At 53.3% G+C, this 25,574-nt stretch overlaps 1 protein-coding gene across 8 annotated transcripts in view; it reads right to left on the reverse strand.

The window, feature by feature from the left end:
- RGS3 (regulator of G-protein signaling 3) overlaps positions 1 to 25,574 on the reverse strand; it is a 64,334-nt gene that overhangs the window by 11,340 nt on the left and 27,420 nt on the right. For 6 of the 8 annotated variants that reach the window (XM_015279301.4, XM_040648931.2, XM_040648932.2 and 3 more), the window contains 3 exons: positions 23,609 to 23,720; positions 18,886 to 18,926; positions 9,339 to 9,461 (listed from right to left, as the gene is read on the reverse strand). In XM_015279301.4, coding sequence (XP_015134787.2) covers positions 9,339 to 9,461; positions 18,886 to 18,926; positions 23,609 to 23,720 — 276 coding nt within the window. Of the gene's footprint in view, positions 1 to 1,850; positions 5,978 to 8,088; positions 9,462 to 18,885; positions 18,927 to 23,608; positions 23,721 to 25,574 lie in introns of those variants that run through there. The other 2 variants (XM_046901640.1, NM_001281935.3) reach the window with 2 other exon arrangements.

Below are 25,574 nucleotides of genomic sequence, written 5' to 3' on the forward strand. Positions count from 1 at the left end.
TCTGCAGTTCGGTCTGTAATTTGATGAGGTTTTGTTCTGGTTGCTGCTGCTCTGTTACCAGCAGAGCACATTTCAACCAGCAGATGTGAGTATTTTAAGCACAGCCTCCACCTCTCCAGCACTGCTGCAAAGTGCCTTTTGTGGTGGCCCATGGCTGGGATGGCCATGGCAACAGTACAGCTGTGGGATGAAGCCTTCCTCTTGTATCACTGGTTCTCACACACAGCCTGCTCTTGTTTGGAGGTGCCCCCAGCTCACTCACCCCAAAAAGGGCTAAACCCCATGGCAATGAGTCCATGCCCCTATCCAGGGGCATTCTGGGGAGGATGTAGTGTGTTCCCTGTCCAACAGAACATCCCTCCCTGGGGCAAATGGAATGAGAGTGAAGTACCTCCATGGAACAGCACAATGGCTTGGGTTGGAAGGGACCTTAAGGGTCATCCAGTTCCAACCCCCTGCCTTAGGGCCCGCCCTGCTGTGAGCCATCACGCAGGGAAACACCAAAGTTTCCAAAATATGTTCTTCCCAAAATGGTAGAAAAAAAAAACCCACAGTTTCAGGGGTTTTTAGCATGGGATGAACGGTGCCCGGACCCATCCCATTAGAGACTTTTAACTGTAATGCCCCCCATAATGCTTCCAAAACCACTGATGATGAACACCTCAAAACACAGTAAGTGACCGTAACAGATGGACTCCAGGCAGCTGTGGGAAGCAGCACCTCACGCACAGCACGGGGCTGAGAGGAACAAAAGGAAGCCAGAAACTCAAAGCAGAACTACTGAAACATGAGAAAATGTTCATGGGTCATTTTGGAAGTGCTCCCGAGCATCCCCCCATTGCAGCCCCATCGCCGGGTCCTGCACACAGCAGGGCGTTCTACCCATCCCCTGCTTCATTACTGCGCCGATGAATAATTGATACAGAGCAATTACTGTAACAGCATAAGCAAGCAGGGATGTACAATCCCAAGCAGCACGACCCGCGCTGTGGCGAAGCAGTGAGGGCGGATGGATGGCTGCAGTGAGACCCACGGGGGTGTGAGGGCTCACACCACCCAAAAACCTGTGCTGGAACACCTGGGAGCCCTGCAAGGAGGAGCTGTGCTTCGTGGCAGTAAATGATCCCATGGCAGCGGCAGCCAGCACTAATCCCATTACTGCCATCACCAATTGATGGCTCTGGAAATGGGACCTGACCGGGCATCGCCCAGCGCTGTCGCTGTGTGTGGGATGGAGCCCAGCTGGGAAGCTCTTACACTCCACGTTTCGGGATCAGATGGCTGAAGGTGTCAGCAAACAGCGTGGGACAAAACCTCCCCGTGCCACGTGCTTTGGTTAATGCAGGTTTGCCATGGACACAGCACCGAGCCCAACAGCCCCGGCCATCCTGGCCCCCAACCCATCCCTCCCTCCCCACAAGCACAGACCCAGATCTGCTCTCTGTAGTAAGGGCTCAATTTGCTCTCTTCTCCCCAGCACCGGAACGCAGAGGGTTTCCAAAATCCCTGGGGCAGAAAGTATGCACGGTGGGCACACCGCGCTGCCGCCAGCCGACGTGGAGCTGGTGGTACAGCCCTGATTTGCAAGAGAATCTCAGAAAGTCCCTAATGCTGCAAACGTCCCCTGGTCCCCCATGCTGTTCATTACCAACCCTCCCAGTGCAGCCCAAAGCCAGATGGAGTCATGGGACCCCCAGGAGACAGCGAGGATCAGCCCAGCCCAGCCCAGCCCAGGGGAGCAGAGCAGACGCGTTTGATTTAAAGGACATTGGCGCTGCCGACGGCACAGCACAGACCTGCCTAGAAGAAGGCACAGCCTATGGGCTGCAGATGTTGCAAGCAAAACGTACCAGATGTGGGCTCAGTTGCATCCCAGCCAGAGCAGCATCTCCCTCCAGCTCCAGTGTGTGCCCAGGGCTCAGCGCAGCGGGTGCTGGTGCAGCGCTCGGCTCTGCCTCCACCGTTATTAATGTCTGTGTCAGGCAGTGGCTGCAGCCGCCCAGCCTCTCCCAGACACCGCTCCCTTGTGCCCCGCGTGCTATTTGCAGCTCCGCGAGCCGTCCCTGGAGGCTTGGTTACCTGCTGATCCCAGCAGACGTCCGCTCTGCCTGGAGGGAGAGCCGTGCATCACCCTGAAACCTGCTTTGCAGCTCCCCTTCTCCTGCTCTCCTCCGCCCCTGGGCAATGCTGAGCCTCAGACCAATTTCGGTGCTGCTCAACAAAACTCCGCTTCAGGTGGGCGGTTGTTTTTTTTTTTTCCAAACTACTTTCTATGGGAAAGGGGCAGCTCTGAAGCAGGAGATGCTTTACAGCGCAGTGTGCCATGGGTTATCTGCACCGCAGCACCGCTCGCTGATGGATCCCCACCCGTGTGGGCTCAGTGGGGTCACTGCCCCAGGGGTGACCATGCCTGGGTGCCTGGCTGCTCCCCCAGCTCAGGATTTGGAGATACAGCTCTGGTGTGCCCCAGCAAAATGCCAGCCGTGGTCTGCGGCCTCCCTGACTGGGAACCCAGGGCTGGAAGGCAGCGAGATGAATTCTGGGTCATAAATATCCCTGGCAGTAAGAAAGCAGAGGGATGGGAAAGGAGAAGAAAGAAATAGATCCATCATTGGCACCGGTGCAGCAGGTATCAGAAAGGGGCACAATCAGGACACTGACTTGAGCAGGTCCTGTCACAGCCAACTTTCAGTCCTGTCCTGACCCTGAGCTAAACTCCAACTCTTTCCCTTATCCACATGATCCCCATGGTCACAGCTTGCACAGGGAGCTCCCCATTACTGCTGCCAACCCCAACCCCATCATGTCCCCAGGAGAGCCCCACAGCCCAGTGGGGATGGTGTGGGATGTACTGTCATCCAGATAAAGGTGTCCTCAGGAGAGCAGCCTGGTGGCCATGCAGAGACATCAGTCCAGCTCAGCTGAGCCCCCAGTGTGCCACAATGCATCCTCGCATCCCCAGGGCTCAGCCCTCAGCATCCTTCCTCTCTCAGGACAGCAGGCTGTGTTGTGTGGTGCTGGCTGGAATCTCTCCCTGCTCTTATCAGCAGGGGCACAGCACGGACCCTCTGAGCAAGATGAGGGACGTGGCAGCAGGATGGACTCAGCCATTGCAGAGCTGTCGAGAAGGACTCATCCCAGTGTCACTCACAACAGGACCACAAGGTGGGCACTGGAAACCATTGCTGCCAGTGGTGTGGATGATGGAAACAGCTGCCTTAGAGAAGGGGATCTGCCTGAACAGCTCTGCCTGTGACCAGGGCTGTGCCCAAAGGAATCCCAGTAGTGCCAAAGACACCCAGGGCAGCTCCAAAGCACAACACAACTGACTGAGGTCAGCAAGCCTTGTCTTGCCACTGCAGCAGGAAGGTGCCTGTCGTGGGGCAGGATGCTGAGGGTCTCACAGGGAGAAGGATGAAGCTGCGTCCCTCTCCCACACCACTCTGGGCATCACCACCCAGAACTCACCAGCACTTCAGGCATCCTTCAGCTTTGCAAAACTTTCACAGTTCAAATAACTACTGTAAAGGCAATGGTGACACCCCCTCCTCAGGACCACCTCGTTTCCCTGGGACACTGCTGGGTCCCTGCACCCGAATGTCCCCTTATATGCATTTGGGCAGTGAGAGCCATACGGGTGCAGGACAGCAGCACTGCAGCCCTGCTCATGGTGCCAGCCCAAGTGCTTCCAGCGCTTGCACTAAATCACAGCAGTGCTGGCTTCAACCACTTAGTCTGTGCCTTTGACAACCCCGTGCAAATGATCTCAGCGATGCTCACCCCCCGGGCTGCTGGCACCGCTCCCTGCAGCTCGCTGCTCTCAGCAGCCCTTCGGGGATTCACAAGAAACAAGCTGCCAGGGTTTAAAAGTGCCCCCGGCTGTGATGGAGGTGCTGGCAGCTGCTCAAGTCCCCACTTTGCTGCCAGGTCCTCCTGCCTGGGGAATGTGGCACTGCACGCAGGAGGTGCCAGAGAAACAGGAGCTGGTGTTTGCCAGAGGGGAGAGGTCTGCTCTCCTAATGGCTTTGAGTCCAGCTAAGCAAATGAACAAATAAAGCCGGAGCCGTGACTCTCTGCTGGCCCATCTGCTCCAGCAGCACACACGTGCCTCAGGAGCCCACGAGCAGCTGCCTTGTGCTGGTGGCCCAAACTGTGCCTCTGGGGCACCATCGAGCAGTGGACGCGGAGTAAAGGAGGCAGTGCCTGGGGGTGGGGGAGAAGCCAGGAAGCTTGGGAAGCTTGGTACCCAGCACCCAGCCCTGCTCTGGCAAAACCCCCCACTCCATGCTTTGTACCATGTTGCTGTGCTGGGAGCCAGTTGCTGTGCAATAAGGAGGTGGAGGGGGTGATGGAGCCCCAGGAGCCCTCAGCACCCACCCAGGCCCACTTTCATGGCATGGAGTTTTGGGTCAGGCCAAGACCCTGCATTAAAAGGGCCCCTAAATTCATAAAGTGATGTCTGGGATGTGCTTTGAAGCTTCACAGGGAGCTGTAGCATCCCCTCCACAGAGCACCTGGGGCTACATTTGGGGCTTGTGCCCATGAAGAAGTGCCATCAGCCCCACAGGAAAGCTCTTCCAGTGCAGCCCAGGAGAGCAGACTGCAGACAGGACAGCACTAAACACTTGGATGGATCAATCTGGATCTAACTCTTCTATGGTTACAGCCTCATTCACACACATTATCATCTGTTTAATTCCTGTTCTGGCTGAATTAAAGTCAACGTGTTGTCCTCCTGGTGCCAAGGGTGAGCTCTGCGTCTCAGTGTGCTTTGAGGTCACCACTGTGAGATCCCACTGGCTTCTGGTGGCACAGGGATTTCCATTGAGGACACTTTCCTCCAGATATGAAGTGGTTGGAGGTGGGCTGGACCCTGACTCACACCACAGGGTTGTTCCCACAGCCTCTCAGATCCACGGTGTTACCAACACAGCCTTTGGCTGCCACCAGTAATGAGTTTTTCCGGCCCAGAATGAGAGCCAGGTTGTGCTTGCTGGTGTGGAACAACGCATTTATTTGCTTTCCTTTCATAACCTGGCTCACAAGCTCTGCCAGATGAGGCTTTAACCCTTACTGGGGCAGAGTGGACCTCAATAATTTCTCCTCCTGAGCAGCCTGACAGCAGGAGCAAGGCGCTGAGAGGGCACGGGGCAGGAGCCAGGCTGGCCCTGTGGGTGCTGTCACGATATGGATCTTTGGTGCAAAAGCAAAGTGAAAAGGTGCAAAATCCTCCCTCCCCTCAAGAAGCCGATGGCATTGAGCCCAGCCCAGCTGTCGCCAACCCAAGTTCATGGCCACCACCAGCCCATGGGCACACATGGAACCCCTCCAAAGGAAGGTTTTGGAAATAAAGAGAAACTTGCTGCTGAAGAGAGCAAGGTGCCGGGGACAGGGATGGCTAGGGGGTGTGGGCACGTGGCAAGGCAGGTGCCTGGGCACAGGGGGTCACGGGTGAGGAAGACAGAGAGGAAGCACGGGGCTGCTCCCTGCCCCCTGCCTGCGCATCCGCTGGGGCAGTCCTGGTGCAGAACCCTCCCCCGCCACTCCAGCCCTGGTTTCAATCATCTCTCGATTACACGCAGTTTGCTTTTGTTGACAGCACATTTACTTGCACTTGTCAAGTACGCTGTAAATAGTGAGAGAATCAGCCCTGCCCTTCCTGATCGGAGCAGCGGCCAGGAAGGGGCCGGGCGCCTCGTTCCCCAGGGCCCGCTCGGGATCGGTCCACGCCTGCTCACAGCATCAGCAGCCACGGGGGAGAGAGCGGCGGCCGCGATCCGAAAAGTGCCGAGGATCCACAACCTCCCTCAGGGAGCACCGGGAACACCCATCCTGGGCTCCCACGGCCCACAGTCCGCACCACCAAGTGTCCGTAATTATTTAGCTTAAGGACAATCTACATCTTTCAGACACAGCCAGCCATCATCTCCGAGGTAATCTCAGGTCACGGAGTCAGAAGGAAGAGTAATCAGCCGTTCTGAGTGTGGAAGACACAAAGAAACAAGCAGTGAGAATCAGGTGGTCGTAGCGGGTTCGTTATCTGCACGGCGCTGTGCTGTTTTGTTTCTGTCCCCACACAGCTGAAGCTGCTGCAGCAGCTCCGGCCCCGGTGCCTCCACCTCGCTTTGCACTGCAGATTGCCCCGCGCTAATGTGGAAACTGGAGCAGTGCAGTAATGTAGGGTTAAAAAAAGCACCGTGCTCTGCGCAGATGGTCATTACTCGGCCCAAGGAGGCAGCGCCGCTAACTCGATTAATGCATAAAGCTGCTTTTGCTATAATCACATTGCGGTGGCTGTGGCTCCTCGCCAGCCCCAGCCCACCTCCAGGCTCCGCACCGACCCATTTGGGGATGTTTGGCAGCAAATGAGGTCAAACCACCAGCATGTGTTATGGAGGAGGTCCACAGATTCCTACCCAGCACAAGCGAGGGCAGGGAGCAGCCACCTGAGTCAGGCTCAGACCCCAGGATGAGGGGCAGGGAGGCTTTGTGGATGGAGAAAACATCCACAGCACAACTCCTGTGAGCTGCTGCAGCTTGGGGTAGTTCCACCAAGCCCTATAGTAGGGGCAGAGAAGCCACCAGAGCCCTGCTCCCACCCACATCCCATCACCAGGGGACCAGCCAGCAGGACCACACCAACAGTCCTGGTTATGTCCCCAGGGCTGATGCTGCACTCACAGGCAGCAAAAGCTCATCAGGACTATGGTGGGACCACCACTGATTTATCCCAACTGGTTTCTCTTTCTACACCACCAGCACCCAGCACCTCACCTCCTAGAGAAGGTGACAATGGCTGTCCCTGAGCCAGGAGGACCTTCATGCAAGTCCCATCCTACTTGGGCACAGTTCTGGAGCCCTGGAAAAACAAGCAGTGCCATCCCAAAGCCCTAAACTTGTCTTCATTCCCACAGCTCCAAGAAGTCACTGATGTACAGCTGTGCTCAGCCCGTCCGGCCACTGCTCTCCAGACAGGACCATCCCACTGCATAACCTCTGCTCCATCACAAAGTGTATGTTTTGGAAAGGACTCGGGGCTACTGGCAGCATAGCTGTGCAGAAGGGAGAGCTATGCCCAGCTGGAGGGCTGGAGGAGCTGCTCTCTGCTCCACCAGCACTGCTTTCACAGCTCTAGAGCACAGCTGGCACACCACACATCTCCGCCTGGTACCAAGACCACATCAGCCTGGGGCTCCTGATGCCCAACAAAGCCACGTTGCTAGACAAGCTGCCTCCTGCCAAGCTGGCGCAAATCTGAAGGCCATACGAGCCAGATTCCCATTTGGAGCAGAAATCAGCCATGCAGAAGCTGATATTTCCAGCTTAATTTGTCTGCTCACAGAAGGTAGACACTGTCCGCTTTCCTTAAATAGCCCCAGTGTCGTTGCCTTGCAAGCAATGAGAGGAAGCTCCCGGATCACTCCTCCCTTTCAGGCAGAGGCTGATCTCCCTGCATGCACTCTGCTGCACTGCCATCCCAGGGATGGTGCCCGACACGCAGTGCCATTCCAAGCAGCACCCACCACTCCAATATATCTGTGCTGGCTATTTGGGAGCTGCCCTCAGACCCTGTGCTGTTTCCTCCTGCACTTTAGGATCAGGTTTGTTGTAAAACTGCAGCCAGGAAAGTTTATACCTTGCTGGGATAGGAAATAGCATTCTGAGCAAAGCAAAGCACCTGGCAGCAGCTCTCACTGCTTCTTTTCCCCTTCCCAGCCCCATATCCTACCAGCAGGATTTCCATCAGCTTCAGCAAGTGTAAACAAATCCCTATCACAGCACTGAAGGGCTCACCCTAGCCCTGTGCTCCCCTGTTCTCCTCTGTTCCCCAAATCTTCCTCTCTGCCACAGGGGCACAGGAAAGCCTTAGATGGTACTTTGTCACCTGTCCAGTGGCCCCACAATAGCACGAGGAGTGGGCACCCCCAGAGCTTTGCCCTGAGCCACGGGGTCTGTAGATTGAGCAGAGAGCCCAGATCAGGGGACAGCCCCACACGTTGCCCCAGACACAGAATCTGGGGTGGGAAAGGAGAGCGGAGCCCATATCATGATGGAGAGCTGCTGAGCTCCCTTGTTTGCAATGCTCACATTTAAGGCGTCAGTGCAGAGCTTTGCCTCAGAGGATCCCCAGCCCAGGTGGGATGTCAGCCAGCCCAGGGCATAGCCCTGCCACTGCATCACAACAGCAAGAGATGTCACAGAACCTGGTCACTGCACTGCCCCTCTGCTATTTGCATTTCTGGAGCTTGGGTTGTTAACCAGGTTCTCAGGCTTTTTGCGCTGTTGCTATTTTGGTAGGGCTGAACAGGCAGGAAGAAGAATCCAAAGGCTCTGCCTCCTGCAGAGACACTGCAAGCGCTGACCTGGCGTGGGATGCTGCAGGGCAAAAGCTGCAACGCTCTGCCTCTATGTCTGGCAGCCATGCAGCGAGAGCGAAAGCCAGACTACCCCATGGGCTGCCACAAAATGGGTTTAAAACACGGCACGGGCACTGCTCCATCACCGTGCACCAGGCACAGGGAGGCGTTTGGGAGCTTCGCCCCCAGGATGCCCAACTGCATCGCTTAAAGCACTTGATATGCTCAGCACAGCACGCTCCGCTCATCGCAGCACAGCAGTCCCCCACCACTAGTCCAGCCCCAGCCCTGAGGGACCAGACAGCTCCAGCACATACGGTTCCACGCAGCCCCTCCAGGCAGTGCTGCCATGCACCAAGCAGGCGAAGGTGCTGACTGCATTCTCACCAGGCAGACGCACCCTACGTGCTTCAAACCCTCTTCATGCACACATTTCTCCTGCCAGCCCTTCTGAGATCATGCTCCTGGGCCAGGCTGAAGCTCTTCGATGTGGGAAAGCACCGATGTGGTTGTGCTGATTATGGACAGCAGCACCCAAAGGACCTTCCCGTGCTGTGGGAGCCTGAGCATCACAGAGCATCCGAGTGCACAGAAGGACGCATCTCCACACCGCTGCTCCCATGACCCCAGCGCCTTTCGACTGGAACCCAGAGATCACAGCCTCAGCCACCCCCTCAGCACCGGGCCCTGCCCTGCAGCCAAGTTCTGCAGAAAGGCCACGCGATGGATTACATGGCCTCAGCTGTCCAAATACAGATGCTAGGAGACATCAGAATCAGGCAGTTCAATTCAGCTCAGCAGATGCAAAAGCAATCACTGCTTCCCCAAGCTGGGTAGGAAGCTGCAGACGCAGCAGCACTTGAATGCAAACTCCCTCCTCACCTGGCACAAAAGCCATCCCCAGAGCATCACTGGAGCACAGCCCCATGGCATTCAGAGCCTTGCAGTGCTCTGAGCAGGGGTTCCATCAGGGCTGCTTACCTTGCTCTCAGTGGGAGCCGATGCCGGATGTTGCTGCTTGGTGATGTTCTCAGCCAGACACCAGCAGATCCTCTTCTTCTGCTCCTGGGAGTAAGCCTCCAAACTTAATAAGCACTCCGACTTCTGACGTAAAGGAAACACAGGCAGAGAGAAGGTCATTAGCTGCACGGCGCAGGCCCTGGCTTTGTTCGCAAACTCCTCACTTCCAGCACACTGTCAGATGAACAAGGGTGTAAGGGGAGGGCTCACGTGGTGCCCAGAGCTCTGAGCACGAGGAAGTAGAACAGGTGAGAAATTTACTGCATAGGGGCTTCTCCTGCAGGCAGACAGGGAAGGCGGTGGGTGCAGATTTGGCTGTGAGAGGTGGGAGCAGAGCAGTGAGGTGCAGGCAGAGCACTGGCAGTGCTGCACCCTGTGCCACCACCGTGTGAACATGCTTATTCAGCTGCACTGGGAGGAGGGGGAAATAGGTCTCTGCTGTATGCAAACATTAGCGAGAGGTCGAGTCAAAGGAAACAACACCTTGGGGCTGGGCAGGGCTGGGAGGGACATGGGTTCTCCTCCACTGGAGCACCAGGGGAAGTTTGGAGGAGGATGCTCAGCACTGCTGACATGCTGTCTGTGAGCAGCGTGTGGCAAGGAGAGAATGAATGGAGAGAGAGGAGGGGAGCCTGGGGGCCCATCCCTGTGAGCCCAGTGTGAGCTCCTGGGCCTGCTGCTGCCTGCTGTGCCCCAGCCTTACACAGCCCCATCATGACAGGGACCTGTTCCTCTTCCTCATGTCTTCTTTGGGCCAAATCCCAATCATTTACAAAACCGCCTGCTCAAATTCCCTCACAAATGCTCTTCCATTGCTCATCTGTCTTGCAAAAAATGAAGCATTAGCAGCAATTGATGCCTATTGGGATTTTGCAGTTCTTGCTTTAAAAAGGGCCAGGAATGCCCAACAGGTTACCTCCATCTGTAGCCGGATGTGAAAAAAAAAGTGGAACTTTGGGACAGAACAGCAAATAAAGAAAAATGTCCCGTACTAAAATGGGATGAAAAAAGTCTTTCATTTCCCCCTAGGATTTCCTTGCAGAGGGGCAGCTCTCTGGCTTGCCTGCTTTTCCCAGAAAGGTCAGACAGAACTAAGGAACTTGCACTTTGTGACTCCAGAGACACACAACTGAAAGGGGAAATGCTGTTTAGTCACACCATTTAAAACTGTTTGCATTGGATGCAAACTCATTCATGTGTAATCCACAATTCCTGCCACAGAGGTAAACAAACCAACCTCCTATGTCAGCTCTGGAGAAACAGATCTCTAGCCCAGCACTCTTCCCCCTCCAGGGAGGCTTCCAAAGAAAGAAGTTTTGACTTTTCTTACGTCTGTGCTTCACCACATCTATTCCTAGAGCAGAGATGGCTTAGATATGGAAAATGCATGTACAGGCTGATCCATACACAAAACCAAATAGAGGATACGAGGTGGTGTGACGCCATGCCCTCAGATCCCAGTTGCTCTGATGCTCTGCTGGAACAGCAGTGCTCATACGCACAGCTGATGTCTGGGTTTCCCCCCATCCCACCACCAGGCTGCAGCACTGTGACACCCACCTGACCCCAGAAAAGCATTTAATCTTTCCTGCTTCCAGGGGAAAGGACAGGTGTCCATCTACACACTGGAAATCCAGGCTAGCACTTACCCACCCTGCACGTGGGGCAGAAGCAAACAATGAGGACTCAGAAGAGCTTAAAAATCATCAGCACAGCTGCAGAGCCCAGTGGCACAACGATGCTTTAACTAATGCATGCTCCAGTCCCCACTAAGCTCCTGCAATTCCCTGGGCACAAGGCTTAAAGTGATTCCAAGGGCATCTCAGCTCCCCTTGCTCATGATGGATGCGTGACTCACCTTACCCTGCCATGCAGCCCCTTGTTGATTTGATTACCGTCCCCATTTCTCTGATTGAATTTGGCAGAAAGCGATGCTCAGCCACCACTGGCAGCCCACAGCAAAGTGCCCCTTTGCCCCCACCCTGCTCAGCAGCACAGCAGTGGTACAGCTGGGAGAAGAGGTGGTCTCTGAGTGCAGCCCAAGGAGGGCTGTAGGGACCACACCGCCCAGCCCAGCCAACCACAGGGCTGCAGCACGAGCAGCCGCTCTCGAGAGCGCTGGGAACCGACCTCCCCACTGCTGTTTTCATTCAGGGTGGTTGCTGCTTTGCCTGCCAATATTTACAAAGAGAAAATAGGGTTTAATCTCACGATGCTGGGAAAGGAGGATGCAGATGGCGTGAACGGGGTGTTTGTGACCAGATAAAGCGAGTAACTGAAGTGGCTGCCAGTGGATTTCTGCCTGCATTCGTCCCAGCATTTTGAAAAACATGTTATTGCAGGTGCTGCTCGGTGAGGTTAGTGGACCCTGCACCAGTGCCGGACCCTGTATGAGAGCACAAGGAAAACATCAAGAGAAGAGGACCCAGAGTAGCCAACACAAGCTCTAATTGTGCCGTTTAAGCCAGTGGAGCCCAAAGGATAACCCCTGCTTGCCAAGGCATGAAAGGCTCCCTACCGTAGGGCACTCCCCAGGCTGGGCACACAAGGAGACAGCAGGCATGGAGTCAGCAGGCAGAGCTCCTGGGTGCCTGGCAGATACCAGCCAAAGGGAGGACATCAGCTCCATGGTCCATGAATCAGCTCAGGACCTCCTGGAGAGCAGCTCCCAGACCCCACACACCAAGTGCCCCGCTGCAAGCACATCCCTTGGTGCAGGACCAACTGCAGAACCAGGTGTGTAAGTGTGGCTCTATACATGGCTGCAAAGCAAAGATACAGAAAGAAGGAGACAGAGCCAGCCTGACACCTTCCAGCCTGGAGCTCAGCAACCAGCCTGGCACAGGGGCTGGTTTCATCTCAGACACACTGCTGGCACGGCCAGGTCCCTGGGTGGATGTTTCATAGAATCATAGACCTAGGGAATATCCCAGAGTTGGAAGGGAGCCACAAGGATCATTGAGTTCAACCCTGCAGAGCTTCCCTGCACAGATGAGCGGATGAGCTCTGCTCCCTTCCCCAGCTCTGCTCCCCTGTGGGGTTTATGGCAAGGTGGTGTGGGCTCGCGGCTCACAGCCTGGCCCCTGGCTCCATCATTCAGAGCTTGGTCCATGGCCAAATCCAGCAGAGATCCCAGAGGGGAAGTACCTCGGAAACAGGCTCCAGACTACAATAGCTTTCAAATCGCAGAGAAAACCTTCTACTGGTAAAACAGCAAGCCCTGGGAATATCCTGTGCACAACACTGCCTTCATGCCCTGCAGAGCTTGGTCTGATGAGAAAGTTCAGTTTGCTCCCTTGCTGGGGGGGGCGTGGGGACCACATCTCTTCCTGTGTTTTTTGGACTGCTGGGCACACTAGTGGTGCCCAAAACACACACACTCTGGCACTAACAGCATGGGTCCTATTGAAAGCTGAGATGGCCAAAAGGTGATGGGGTCTCATGCGTGCTTGAACAGATGCACACGGAGCTGCCATTCATGGAGCAGAGTAATCCCTGCAGAGAAGTATGGCTGTGTGGTCCATTTTCAGGCCAGGGAGACTCTATAACTGGAGGTAAAGGACAGATGCATCCCATCCTTCCTTGCCATGTCAAAGTTTGGCTCTTACGAAATGGGCTTTCTCACTGTCCTACAGCCACCAAAGGGCAGGGAGCAGTGAAGCTGCCACATCAGCTGCACACACCTGTGACACCTGGCTGATGGGTTTCATAAGAAAACAGCCTTCATGGGAATCCCCAGCCCTGACACAAACCACAGAGCTCCCTGGGCAAACACTGCTTGGGCAAACAGAGAACAGGCCTACTGATTCCCATGCTGCAAAGGCCCTTTTCTCTCAGGCAAGAAGACTCAGAACCATGAGCCCCAGAGATGGTAACACTAAGCTTACCCACCTGCTGCAGATATAGCCCCAGAACTAAGGGTCCCTCTGTCCCCAGCATTGCCCCTGGAAAGAAAGTTCCAGCCTCCAGCATTCCCCTCTCCAAAATCACCCAGTGGTGCCTGTGCCAAAAAGCTCTCCAGTACTTTCAACTGCTTCTTATCAGATGCCCTTTTTGCCAACATCTAGTAAATGTGACCACAGAATTAGAGCCAGAAGAAAAATGTTAGAACTTCTGCTCTAAAATGTCCATTTCATGGTCATCTCAGAACTTGGATTGACGTTGAACAGCGAAGATTCACACAACCAGGGAGGCAAAGTATATTCTTGATTGTGTTTCTCCAACCGAGGAGCGAACACTGCCTGCTCTGCCCAAAGAGATCTGATCTGGGAGCTGCTGTAAGGCCTGGCCATGGGCTGTACCAGCCTGGGGCTTCTGCTACTGGTATCACTCCACATCATAACCCAAGTGAACACACACCAGCAGAAGAATCAGTGTCCTGGGCAGAGCAGCAACCTAGCCAACAGCTCCAGAGCCATGGCTTAGTGTGCTCTGGGCAGGGCTCTGGTTCAGGGCACACACCAGGAGAGCACTGGCTTAGACCAAATGAATGTCATTGAACAGTGTCAGTCTTGCACTGGTGTTACCTCCCTGAACTTGTGATTCAGGCTGCAGAACTCAAACTTCTCAATGCTGTGCACAGGGAACCCAGCAGCTGGGATCTGCCATCCTTTGGGTGGAGGAAAAAGGAAACTTGCATTTGGGACAGAGCTAAACTGTTGCTGTAGGCATGACGTGGCAGAGGGACTCAGCATGAGCAGGTTGAGCATTCAGCTTTCAGGTGAGCTGGGTGACTCAAAGTGATGCATGCCACAGCCCCACATGGTGCTGAGCCCAGCAGTGAGCCACCACCTGTGGGACACCAGGAAGCAAAGGAAAAGTCTGAGAGCAGGAAGGGATTCCTCAGCCCAGGACCAGCTCAGTGAGTAGAGGGAGGGAGTCCCCCCAGCACCAAATAGAACCATGAGCAGGAAGGGGAAGGTAGAAGAGCACACTTCCTCTTCTCTCAATGTGCATCAAATTAATGCAATAAAACTGACAGGAGCAGGCAGTAAGGAGCATAGATTTTTTTCTACTTAAGTCCCTAAGTATGACTGACTCCAACACTTCTAACCTTGGCTGCAGTGTTTGCTCTACCGTGACCCTTGGGAGAGATGAACTACGAAATCCCAGAGGATCTTCCACCCTCCTGCAGCATAACACGCCCCAGCCACAAGCTCACCTGGCAAACAACACAGCCCATGAGCCTGACAAACAATATCTCTTTACTTATAACAGATGAGAGGAAATTGAGACAACTTCAGCTGAGCACATAGCCCACAGATAACCACTCTCTCTCCCATCCTGCACACAGTACACAACACCAGCTGACACTGATGGAGTGTTCCAGGAGGGATGAAGGCATTGCTCAGGCTGCTCCAGCCCCACCAGGGGGCTGAGGAACTGATAGGGTTCCACACAGCAAAGCCCAGCCCAGGCCACCAGATCTCCAATAATGCCAGGAAAGAGGGAAAAGGAAACAGAAGTTGATGTTGAGGTATAAAACCAAAGTTTTTAACCATTGGTTACGTACCGCCACCATTTCCCGTCTCTCTAGGTTTCCAGGCCAAGTGTTGCATCACAGCAAGGCAGGTGCCTCTGAGGGCATCTTCTCCAGTTGTTCTCTCTTTGCACCTCTCTCTGTCATTAATAACACCTACGTTCTTTACCAAACTAATCCACCATAGCTGCTCTGTTGTGCTGTGCAAGTTTGATGTCAGCTCCTGGCAGCCCCTCCACCTTTGTCCCCATTACCAAACCATCTGCCTAAATGCTCCCTATGTCTGCCCCAAAAAGCTCCTTGCTAACTGCTCTGATGACACGTCCAGAACTTCAACTTTACGCAGATAAATTTGTCTATCATGCCCTGTCTATCATGCCCTTGAGCCCTTAAGTCCTCTGTAAACTGCTTGTTCGGGTGCAGATTCCCTGCACAGAAATGGGAACCTGAAGGGAATTAAAATTCACAGTGCTCTGTCCTGGGAGGAACAGAGGACACTTTGGGGAATTAATTCTCCCATGGAGCAATCCGGGACATCTTCAGTGCAGAGCTGTGCACACTTACACAGCGTTGCCCCTTACTGCAGGGGTTCAGCTCAAAGAGAGAGTTGTATTAAACGTGCCCCTGCCAGCACCTGAGACGGCCTCATTGCCTGAGGATGCAAATGGAAGCAGTGCCCATGGGACCACACAGTGCAGGGATGTCCCCATGCACACACAGGGTGGGAGACAAACTGGGACAACGTCATTTCTGTGATGCTTGCCTACAGGATCTCCTGCACGGACAAACCAACATCAAGCCCAGATGTAAGCATTAATTTGCTCAGGTCCGTAAGTGTGCTCGCTGCAGCAGGCCAACAAGTATCTGCTGGAAAGATTTTCTGTCAGAGCAATTTCCCCAGAGAAACACCAGTGTCTGCAGATGAAAACTGCCAGAGAAAACGATCGATTTTGCTAGCGCTTTTACACTGAAAAAACTTAATGAGCTCTTTGATTTCAAGTCAGTTTGGGTCTGAACACGTTGGGCTTGAATCAAAAAACTCAAACAATGCAATAAAACCCTGCTTTGCAGTTTCCTATCAGTGGGATATTTCCGGAGCAGGGAAGGGTGTGAATGCAGCCCTGGAGCACACTCACACCCCAGGGCAGGTTCCCTGGGAGCTGCTGCTCCCCACCACACAGGGGATGTTCCCAATCCCATGCTCAGCCTTTCCCATGCAGGAGGCTGTGTGCCCCACTATCTGCAGGACCCCAAAACAGTCTGCAGTGCCTGTAAAAGAAACACTGCTCTTGCTGTAAGCTACACCGGGCAATGGAGATCAGTTTGCCAACTGGCTGTCAGTGCCCATCGTGCTCAGGAGTTAAGCTCTGTAAGTGATTTATTTACACATGATTAGACAGGATGACTAGCAGCAGCTCCTCTCATGACACAACAGTTTCCCTGAAGGTTGGAAAATTCTTTCTCATTTAAAATAAATTAAGCAACTCCCAGGCATTTTGATACATACTTCCATTTTGGATCACATTGGATCCAAATGCAAGAATGTCAGCTTATGGTGCAAAACATCAATCTAACCCCCTAAATGAGAAAGGAGCTAGAGCTCAAGGCCCAGCAAAGCACTATTCCTGCAGCAAACACTAAGCCCCACGGACTCCCTTACAACTCACAGCAGCACTAAGTGCATTAAAGCTCACTACAGATGATTTGGGGGTAAGAAGCATTGGTAGAAGAGCTTCCACCAACCCTCAGATGTGTCACAGCAGTGTGAGGGACCTGTCTGCTCAGGTCACAGGGACAGAGGGGCTCAGGCAATGACCAGCACCAAGCCCAGCCCCCATCAGCTCCATCCCAGGACAATATGCTGCTGGCCACTGGCTGCAAACTTCAGGACAGGAGAACATCAAAGGAAGAAACGTCCCTCAGGGTGCCCTGGGGCATAAGAGCCACGTCCACACGAATATCCTTCCCTTCTGCATCCTTCCTCTAAGCTCTCTAAGTGCTACAAGTTGCCAGGGGTGGGCAGTCGGACAATTACATCAGGACCCAGAGCACAGAGCACTGCTGCACTCCATCTGTGAGACCACGAGGGTGCCAGGAGGATGCCAAGGCCATCGCTGTGCTGGGGACACCCTCCTGAGCCTCCCACAGCCCTCAGGTACAGCCAGCTGCTCTCTGTGGCACACCATCCCTGCAGGTAGAGACCCTCTCATTCCCATTGACAAAGAATGTGGGTTTTGCATGAGGTGACTCACAGGATCACGGCTGTGACTCAGGGGACATCACAGCCCCATGTGCCAGTTCAACACAGGGGTGCTACGCTAGGTCCCAGCCCCAGCTTTTATTAGCAGCAGACCCGGCCTCCAACCCCCCCCCCCCCCCCCCCCCCCCCACTGCATACATAACCTTAGAAGCACAAAGCAATGCTCTCCAGCCCAGCAAGGTGTTCAAGCTATGCCATGCCTATGTGCACAGGAATGCCCTTGGAAGGGACTGTCCTTCCTCCCACGCTTAGGCTCCTTCATTAACCCAAGCTCACATCCATGCAGCCCAGCATCCGCTCTGTGCAGCCCCCAGGGTTGTGGTGTGTAGGTCACAGTTTCCCAGCACAGTGCTTGTGGGGGCATCAGCATGGCACTGTCCTGCCCGCATGCCCGCTGACTCATTGGCATGTCCCAGTCCTTCTGCATCTCAGCTTCCCCTCTTTAACCAAAAGTGCCTATTGCCAGAGCCTCTGACAAGCCTGGAAATTAACTGGCACAGCACAGGGTAGGAGCACCCACTGCTGGGTATGGCACAAGGCTGTCTGCCCTGAAATGCCCTGGGTGGACAGGAAAAACAAGAATGGTTTTACAGAGACCATGAACGGGACCTGCAGGAAAGAAAAAGTTTCACGTTTCATATTTCAATCAGCAGAACCAGAAGAGCCAGGGCCAGTGCAGCCCATCAGGAAAAAGCTACACCCTTCACTACATCTCGCCAGAGGAGCCTTCCCCTCCCACAATCCCATGAAACACAGCCATTTCTCATTTGGTTACCTTAACTCAGAGCCTCAAAGACCCTAAATTAAACATCAGGCTCCAAATGCATTTTTTCCAGGCACATGAGAAGATGCAGGAATGGGATCAGCAGGCAGACACTGGTCTGTGTGCTGAGCAGGCAGCTCCTGCCCAACCGCCCTGAGAAGTAATAAAGACAAGGAAGGAGCAAGGGTGGACCTTCAGGAGAGCTGTTGGCACACGGTTATGCAGTCAGCTGTGCTCTGGCCCCACTCCCACCCGCCCAAGGTGAACAACTTCCACCCTGAGCGTTTTCATCCAACTTTCACAATAGCTTATTATGTTGCATGGCTGCTGAGCAATGTGTGCCTTTCTCCTCAGTGCCCTGGGGATCTTTCCCAGACCCAGATTTCCACCCTGAAAACACAAGGCCTTGAAGCCAGGAACAAACTAAAGTCAGTTGAAAAGAAAAAGAAAAAGAAAATAAATGAGCTGCAGCACTGATTAGGGAGGACCAGGCACTGTGAACCAACTCTGCAGCCTCCTTGGCTGCTTCCCAACACAAAAGTAACTGTGTCAACGTCTGAATGATTTCCAATCTGCTTAGAGCATTCAGCTACGATTGTGTGTCTCTTACACTGGGCTTCCTTATTTTATTTGAAGGTTTCAAAGCTTGAAGGGTGCTTGAAGACAAGGAGAGGAAGATGCCTAACAAATAAAGTGAAAACAGCTGTCACAGAGCTCTTGGGTGAAAGAACTCCAGAGAAATTAGAGGGGAGAAGCAGTGAGTAAGGTACACGGGGGAAAGGAAAAGCAAGCCTGTCCTGGGGCTACCAATCCTCTCCCAGCTCAGATTCCTCTTAGCAGCTTCTTACTAATATATTCTGGCTACAGCCAGCATGCTTCCTTTCCAGACCTCTGTCAAACTAATAAAAAAGGAAGTTAAAATCAACCAGCTCCAACAAAAAGAAGCAGAGTTGTTAGTATGTGTCCAGCTCCCACTGGAAAGTTAATTTGGAAACCAGCAACTCACCTCTGCAAGGTAAAGGATGCAGAATTTCCGATCTTCTGAACCTACAAAGAAGAGAAATCAGGATCAAAATTAAGCTACAACTGCATTTCTGCGAGCAGAGACACTGGCAGAGGAATTGGCTAAGAGACAACTTTTAATGAATATTTATTGTTGTCATCCCACAGTACCAGGCTGCGCTCTGGGAGTGATGTATGCTGCATCTGCAGGGCCATGAGCCACGCGGGCTGCACTTGCATGGTTTTCTTGCATGGACTCACTGCACTATCACAGATTCTCCTGTGAGTCCTTCTGGAAAGAGGTTTGATTTGTTCAGAGCCCGTACATGGGCTCTCCTGCCTGATATTCCACATCACAGGCAGCCCAATTATTTTGCAGGTATCTGGGCACCAGGGTCAGATCTCTCTACGCTCTTACAAATGCTTTGCTCCCAGGAGGACTCACTAGAGCAGCTCCCATTCCTGTATCCTTGCTCATTCCCAGCTTCTCCCCTTGAGCCATTGGAAAGGGCAGCCGCAGCTCTGCCTGGTGCTGTTTGTCCCAGTCTCCATCACTGCCAAGAGCTAGGGTCAGTGCTTCTCCAAGCAGATGGAACCAAACCCAGGGCATGGGGAAGTGACAGACACAGGACATAAGAAAGAGCCCAGCCTGCTCCACAGCGCTAGGGGCTGCTCCCCAAGCTCCCTCCCAGGGCTTTGGGAAGGGAGATGGTGCTGGCTGCTTCCCATCAGGAAGGCTGTGCCATGGTCTGCCCTGGCCTTCGCACCCCACCAGCAGGACACAAGGCTCCCCAGCCCCAAGGAAAGCTCCAAGTACCCATCACCTCGCAGGAGGACATAAAGCCAGCACAGGACAGGGCACCTCAGCTCCAAAGCCCATGGACAAAGCCCAAAGGACATCCCACACCCAGAGCTGTCTGTGCTGCCACACTGCCCCCAGCGTGCCCTGCCAAAGCTTTGTCCTTGCTTGCGTGCAGCACTGCTGGGCAGCAGCTTTCATAACCTCTTTAACGATGTTATCACTGCCGTGAGCTCAGCCCTGCAGTCTGGGCATGGCTGCAGAACCTATTTGAAGCACGAGCTCTGCTTCATTTCAACATCCCATGCTGTGCAAGCAATGGGAGCAGGCTCTGCATGGCGGTGGAAGTACCCCACTGCAGGAGTGCAGCTGCAGCACAGCTATCAAGATGGGGGCCATGACTCACCAAAGGGCCACCTGAGTCCCTGCGCAGGCAACACAAAACCCATGAGCATGTGCCCAAAGCCACATGCTGGACATCTCCAGCTGCCCTTTGGGGAGGGCAGGCAAGGCAAGGTGATGCTAGAGTGTAACAGCCTGGAGTAAGTGCCCACTCTCTGAACCTCTGTGCATTCCTTCTGGCTTTCTGCAGTACGGAGTGACCCCCAAAAGGCCCAAAGCCATCAGAATTAAGTTTCCTTCAGAATTCCCCTGACTCTCAGCATCAGCAGCCTCCCCACCCAGCAGGCTCCAGCCCCATCCCTCTGAGGCCAAACCCTGGTGAGACTCACACAGTGCCCCGTCCCCTACCCAGCGCCACAGCTGAGTCTTTTTTGACATCTGAGCAGTGTGTACTCAGCCACAACTGGTGAAACGCTAAATGAAAATAAGCAGGAGGAAAAAAAAGAACTCACTGTGAGATATTTTGGTTTCATGTTGACGTATCACGACAGAGACTGGATTATCTCTCAGGGTAACCCAATCCATTCCTGCCCCATGGCTGGGCTGGCTCAGCACAAGAGGAACACATGGCTTTTTTTAGGAGCACGTCCCCCTCCCCAGCTAAGCCCTGCACACAAGGGGTGGGTGAGACACAGCTCCCAGTGCAGCAGTGGCTGTCAGCACCATTCTGCCCACCTGCCCTGTGCATCCCATGGAAAGTACCCTCTGGTTGCAGGGCTTAGGTGGTGCACACCAGGAATTGGGTCAAAAAGATGGGAGTAGGAAAATTGGTCCTGCCCCTTTTTACCATCTGCTTGCACAGCCTAGAGGACACTGACAATAACCATGGGAAGGGCACCCTGCTCCCCAGCCTGCTCAGTGAGGACAGCACTAAACCCAAGACCCATAGAGAAGCTTGCAGATAAAAGCCCCAAAAATGAGAGTCTGGGCCTTTGGATATCTTAAAGCTGTTTGCTGCAAGACACATGGCACTGGGATACAGGAGACAGCAAAGCAGCAGCATCCAGCCTAGGGATGGGGCTCACAGGCGGGGTCCTCACTGAGGCTGCTACATGGGATCTCTCCTCTCTGTCCTCAAACCAAGCACACCTGCCCAGGGGCTGAGACCACAGCAAGGCAGCAGAGTTAGCATGGAAATTCCCACCACATCTAGTGAGGAAGCCAGCCCTGTCGCACTGGAAACATTGGCCGGCGTGGTGCTCATCAGCCATGCTCGGCTTCTAAAGCAGGAAGACAGAGCATTGTAAAGCAGATTATACTGATTTGCTTTCGCACAGTGCAGCGAGAGGCAGAAACAGGAAACATCACAATGGTCTTCAGCGTACCGGAGATGTCTCAATTGTTATACTCAGCAATACGCCTGTTCCTATTAATGTGCCATTCAGTTATGAGGAGACCAACAGAAAACTCCTGCCAAAAGGGACAGACATCTCTTTGCTTGTTCCACCCGCCCTGAAGCAGCCCTACCCAAACCTGCCTCAAAACTGACTGTGCTGGATTCCTGGTGTACGGGGAGCGGTCCAGTGTGGCACAGGCAAACATCCCCTTCGAGAGGCTCGTTGAGCTACCCCAGATGTGATCTAGCCAAGTTATTATGGTAACAAGGAAATAAGCAGCAGAAAACTGCTCACAGAACCCAACCAATCAGCTGGAGGTTAGAGGGCACATTCTTGTGCCAACTTCCAAACACACCTCGGTGTGCAGAGCTGCTGCACCACGGGGTGAACACTGGGGAAGACAGTTTATTCCAGCAGAACAAAAGCAGTGCAGCAGCTTTTAGAGCAGCCAGGAACTGCACGTGCACCGGAGCAGATGCTGACCAACAAGCACTTCAGCGAGGAACAATTTCTTTTGTTCTTTCCTTGGTAATAAGCAGGGCTGAGAACAAACTCAACAAATCTCAATGAAGCTCAAGGGCTTTTCTAAACAGCTTGAACTCTCTGTGTCCCTTTTTCCTCTCACTGCCCCAACAATTACGTTAGCAAATGAATCTGGGAGCAGAAAAGTTGTCGGAATTATGTAATAGGAGATGGGCAGCCCACTGTGCCATTGTAGATCCCCAGCACAGAGGCTTATAAGTTGTGGGGCATGCAGAAAGTCACAGTTCCTTGCCAAAACTATTTGCTCCACAGGGGAAAATCATGGGAAGTGACAAAATGATCTTGAAAACTATTCCTTATGGAAAAGCAGACAAGATCTGGATTAATCCCTCTTGACCAGAGCCACAGGACTGCAGAGAGATGTCAGCTCATACAGTCACAGAGTAAGGCTGGGCTGGAAGGAGCCTCTGGACATCTCTATTCCATGCCCCTGCCCAAAGAACCCAGGTCGGGGTGCTCAGTACTGTGTCCATTTGAATCCTGAACACATCTAAGGCAGGAGGTCCTGCAGTCTCTTTGGGCAACCCAGGATTTGACCACTCTGGTTACAGAAAAGCTCTTCCTCTCATCCAATCATGGCTTTCCTTGCAGAGTCCCCAGCCATACTGCCTGGGCTTGAGGTACACAAGCTGGTATAAACTTTCCCCCATGTGTTTTTTGCTTCACAAGGTTTCTGTTCTGGGATACATCCGGTGCCATTCCAGATCTCTCAGTGTCAAAGAGATGTGCAGGGTTTTTGACAAGAGCAGTGAAATGAAGGAAACAGAAAGCATGACCAGCAAGTAATAAGAGTGGAAGTGGAGGAAAGAAAACGTAGACTTAATGCACATGCTTCTGTGTACAGCTTGAGCTGTACAGAGAGCAAGCCCATGGCCAAACAGCCACTGCACCAAAGAAGGAACCCGGTGGGACTGGAATGGGGCCAAGAAGTGGCTCCACTGTAGGAAATAGGATGTGGCAGAGCAATTTGTTCGTTCCTCTTTTGACCCTAGGTAGCTGAGGTCATCTTTCGTACAGCCTCAGAACTCAAAATAACTTAATTCAAGCCATCCCTAAGAACTCTCAGCTGGATGTGAAAGCTCAAGCAAGGCAAAGCGAGGAACAGGCAGCCCACAGCCTCCCACCAAAGACCAGGGTTTGCCCTTTCTTCACCAACATGTGCTCATGGGGGAGGGATGCTAGTGAGGGAAGCCGTGGGCGGCTGAAGGAAGAAGCAGTGAAGTAAAGGTCAGTAGGGTTCAGCTCCTCCAAGTTCTCTCAAGGCACTGTAGGGGTGAACCTCAAAACTTCACTTCCCTTCGCAGCCCCTGCAAGCCCCCACTGCACGCTGGGTGACAGCAGCAAGAGAAGCAGCCCAGCAGAGCAGAACCCTGGGGAGCACAGCCCAAAATCCCTGAGACAGGCCCGCAAAGTGCTACCAGGGCACACCAGGGGACAGAGCTGCTGGGAACTGGGTTAATGCTGGGCTGGGAAGGGTGGTTCTGGACCTACAATCCAGCACAGGGAGGTTGGCAGCATGCATTAGCCAGCATTACTGCAAACTGGAAGCAATGGGATAGTGGCATGCTACCCTGCTGTCCAGAGATCTTTAACCATGAGCCCAGAAAACACCCCAACCACCTCCAACTACTGCAGCAGACACTCACCCTCCTGGAGCTTGACACTCTGCAGGTAGAGAGGGTTCCTCAGTACATTGCAGCGTCCAGGCTCGTCCTCCTTGGTGAAGAGCAGCAGGTCAGAGTAGACGAAGAGAGTCACCTGGACAGCAGAAGAGCAGCAAAGGAGAGGTTACGAGGAATCCATCTCTTGGCACTTAGAGCCTTGGAAAAGGCCCTGCCTGCCAGGGAGATGCACTAGCCATGAGCAGCAACCCAGGCACCTGCCCTAAGGCTGCTGCATGCCACAGGGTGCCCCCAGCAAGCCCCAGGCAGGGCCCACCACTTGGTAGCCACCTCCCAAGGCTTGTGCAGTCCTGTGACAGGAGGGGTAAACCTGCCCGGCAGTGCAACGTCGCACAAACACACCCTCTCTGCTCTCTCGTGTCACTTCCCATTTACATAAGTTCTCAATCAGGGGAGCAGGAGGAGGGAATGAGTTGCCAACTAATCTCAGTACGTTGCAGAAACTGCAGCCTAAAAGCAAATGGGATTCCTCACAACATGCTCAGGAAGGAACTCCTCACCATTTTCACTCTTTGTATGCCCTGTTTTACTCCCTTTGATGGGGGAAAAAAAAAACCCACTTGGTTTTTACAAAAGCAGAACCCATGAGAGTGTTTGCAGGGAACATACTTGATACCTTTAAACCACTTGCAGGGGTATAAAGCAAATACTGCCCTGCATGTCTGCCCAGCTCTATGCTTGAGCAGTAACTTAAGAGTGCTAGAAGCTGGGAGCTACTCCGGTGGCATGTGCTCGCAACTAAACAGGCAGATTTTGCTCTGCCTCTGGCTCTTGAGGTCCCTCATTTGATCAGTACAGGTGATGGTGATTTTTAAAATAATAACCAGCCTTTCTGCTGCACTGCAGATCCTTGACCCAGAAGCCCCATGAGGTCAGTGACAAAAGTCGAGGGCTGATCCTGTCCTGCTCTGCAGCACAAGATGGGGGCATGCAGCAATGCTCAGAATATGCCAGTGGGCACACTGGATGCTGAACGCTCTGCAAAACACCAACCTATACTCTGCTCTGGTCACAAGACACAGCACAAGAGCACACAGCTGCTATTAACCACCCCTGGGAAGGCCCCCAAACATACCCCAGCACAAAGGGGAAGATGCTTTGCAGTACTGAGCAGCAACAAGGAGTGTTCCCTGACCTTTTAGAAACAATTGCAAAAGTAGAAAAACACCCAGCATCCCACAGGCTGGCACCACTGCCATCAAGTCACTCCTTGAAAGGTGACTTTGCTCAGGACAGGGGCTGAGTCACTGTTTATGGGGACACACTGCCAGCACAGTGTGTCTGCCCGCCGGCTGACAGGCACGTGTTAAGGGGGGACAAGCTGGGCAGCAGTTTATCACATGGTGCTCAGACTCCAAGTGTCTCAGGTGTTGAGGCAGTGCATCCAACTTTTCAACCAAAATCAAGTCCTTGCCACAAGAGTTTTCCCTGTTGTGCAAACTCATTTTTGTGGGATTCTTAATAAGCAGAACGCTCCCGGCGTAGCGTTAATGGGCAATTAAACCAGGGAGCGTCTGTTTCTCTCTGTATTATTTGGAAAATCCCTTCCCTTGCTCTCAACACTGTTGGCCCAGTGCCTCTATTCCCCCTCTTCATTACTTCTGGCATTATTACTACTAAAACAAGCACAAAGTGCACTATAAGCTTTCTCCTGTGCGTTTCTTGCTTCACAAGGTTTCCGTTCTGGGATACGTCCAGTGCCATTCCAAGATCTCTCAGTGTCAAAGAGATGTTCAGGGCTTTTGACAAGAGCAGTGAAATGAAGGAAACAGAAACATGACCGGCAAGTGATAAGAGTGGAAATGGAGGAAAGAAAATGTAGACCTAATGCACATGGAACTTTAAAGGGAAGAAACAGGGACAGAAGGGTTAGCAAGGAAAATAAATATTGCTTTGAAACCAAATAGACTTAAATGGGAATCATGGACAC

The sequence above is a fragment of the Gallus gallus genome, chromosome 17 (assembly GCF_016699485.2).
Source record: "Gallus gallus isolate bGalGal1 chromosome 17, bGalGal1.mat.broiler.GRCg7b, whole genome shotgun sequence".
NCBI lineage: Eukaryota > Metazoa > Chordata > Aves > Galliformes > Phasianidae > Gallus > Gallus gallus.